Below are 2,429 nucleotides of genomic sequence, written 5' to 3'. Positions count from 1 at the left end.
CTGTGTATTTAGAGCCAATTGTTGGTCTGGCTCCAGTTTAGGAGACTTGAAATCACAGGATGTTCCTTGAGTCTCTTTGGGGGAATTTTCTCATCCTTTTTCTTTGACTTCTGAGCTACTTTTCTCTCCGGAGAGATCCGGTGTCTCCTTCCCCCGAGAGCCCAAAGCTTTTCTCTGGCCACCAAGAGAGGCTCTCAACCTTTCCTCAACTCTCCCCAGAATTAATTCAGCCAAAGGGACCAAGGAGAGATTCAACCTGGAAATAAGGAGAAATTTTCTGACAGTGAGCAATGAACTCATGGAACAGAAGTTGCCTTCAGAAGCTGTGGGAGCTTCATCACTGGAGGCTTTCAAGAAGAGACTGGACAGCCATCTGTCAGAAATGGTCTAGGGGTCTCCTGCTTGGGCGGGGGGGGGGTTGGACTAGATGACCTACAAGGTCCCTTCTGTTAATCTGTATCTGACTATCTGTAGCAATGATAAATGTGGCTTTTGTGGCCAGAATTTTGAGATTTGACGAGCATGGCATTCCAGCGATCCAACTAATTTTTGCTTGGCTTCTGTCTCTTCCCCGCTTAAGGTCATCTCCATATTCGCCTTGGTGGACGTGGTTCTGCGGGCCGACAACGGGGCCACGAAGTACAGCGCGGTGCTGAAGAGGCCCGGCGGTAGAGAATGACCAGGCTTCCGGTCATGAATCCTGCCTATTTACCTAAAAAAAAAACCCTCTAATATTGGCAGATATTCCGAACTGACCCCCTGGGAAAAGAACCGAGACTTATTTTAATTTTAATTTTAATTTGGGCAGATGTTGTTTCTTTAATACCGGGGTGTTGTTTTTTTTTAACGAGAGCCGAGGGCAAAGCCAAGACGGCGGCCGCAGCCCTGCAAGCCTCATGGCCCACATTAAATGATAGGGCTTTGCTTGCAGACCGTAGCCGCCATCTTGACTTTTTTGACCTTCTCGGTGTGGGCTCCCTTGGTTTTTACTCAAGCTGGTTGGCAAGTCCGCTTCCAGCACGGAGTCATGAATACTTTGGAAGTGTGAACCATCAATCTTTCCATCTTCTTAGATGAATTGGGGTCTGGGTGGGCATTTGAGCAGAGCACCTCCCCTGTTGTATCTGGTCCGCGGGCGAGGTGGGGGGGCCCGCTTCCACCGTGGTGTAAATCGTCTCTTACTCAGCCTTGGAGGCTCATGTTTCCCATGTGTGTGTGGCTCTCATCCCTGGCTCCTGCAGCCACTGGCTAAACCGGAAGATTCTCCATTGCGGTAGGAAAAGAAGTCGCGACATCTGTGATGGAGTTGCGTTGCTCTTTTTTTTTCCAATTCCACTTCTCCGCCTCTCGCAAAGCTGCAACTGAAATCAATTTTGTGTGTGTGTATGTGTGTGTTCTAACAACCTCTTCGTCCGGCTACATGAGTTTGGAGAGTCTGAGCAGCGCTCTGTAAGGAAGACACTGCCTCCTCTTCGCTCCCCCCACCCCCCCAAATTCAGATAAAGAAAAACTGGAAAAACTACAGTGAAATAAATTCCTGGAATCCTTCTAAAATCGGCTTCTGTTGTGGTTTCTTTTACAGCAGCTAGTAGGGGGCAAAAATCTATCTTTTGATTACATGTCTTAATTTTATTTAAGTATCTGCCTGGCTACCAGGCAACACAAATTTTGAAAGAATAGAATAGAATAATGGAATAGAATAGAATGGAATGGAATTAGAATAGAATAGAATAGAATAAAATAGAATAGAATAGAATAGAATAGAATAGAATAGAATAGAATAGAATAGAATAGAATAATGGAATGGAATAAGAAATAGAATAGAATAGAATAGAATAAAATAAAATAATGGAATGGACATAGAATAGAATAGAATAGAATAGAATAGAATAGAATAGAATAGAATAGAATAGAATAATGGAATGGAATAAGAATAGAAATAGAATAGAATAGTATAGAATAGAATAAAATAATGGAATGGAATGGAATAGAATAGAATAGAATAGAATAGAATAGAATAGAATAGAATAGAATAGAATAGAATAGAATAGAATAGAATAGAACAGAACAGAACAGAACAGAACAGAACAGAATAGAATAGAGTGAGGCAAAACTCATTTAGCAATTGTCTTGCTTAGCAATAGAAATTTTGGGCTCCATTGTCGTAAGCCGAGGACTACCATGACAAAGTGGAGTTAGCAGTTAAGTGCCATTGTGGCAGAAGTTGGAAAATTCCATGATTCAAAACTTCCCGTAGCCACGAATTTGTTAGGTAACAGTGGGAAATGTCTACGGCAAGGGTGGGCTGCCATGGCCCCTTCATGACCTGTGGACTTCAATTCCCAGAATTCCTGAGCAAGCATGCCTCAAGAGTCAGCCTGGGTGGCACAGGAATTTTGAGATTTGACGAGCATCGCATTCCAGCGATC

General features: G+C 43.3%; 1 protein-coding gene across 1 annotated transcript in view; it reads left to right on the top strand.

Moving 5' to 3' along the window:
• Window positions 1–1,537, top strand: part of DIS3L2 (DIS3 like 3'-5' exoribonuclease 2) — a 290,966-nt gene extending 289,429 nt beyond the window's left edge. The window contains exon 22 of the mRNA XM_058187337.1: window positions 581–1,537. Within this exon, the coding sequence (XP_058043320.1) occupies window positions 581–679 (99 nt within the window). The 3' untranslated portion in view covers window positions 680–1,537. The remainder of the gene's footprint in view (window positions 1–580) is intronic.
• The last annotated feature ends 892 nt before the right edge of the window (window positions 1,538–2,429 follow it).

The sequence above is a fragment of the Ahaetulla prasina genome, chromosome 6, assembly GCF_028640845.1.
Source record: "Ahaetulla prasina isolate Xishuangbanna chromosome 6, ASM2864084v1, whole genome shotgun sequence".
Taxonomy (NCBI): domain Eukaryota; kingdom Metazoa; phylum Chordata; class Lepidosauria; order Squamata; family Colubridae; genus Ahaetulla; species Ahaetulla prasina.
The sequence above is the reverse complement of the archived record's forward strand: the minus strand, read 5'-3'. Positions and strand labels throughout refer to the sequence as shown.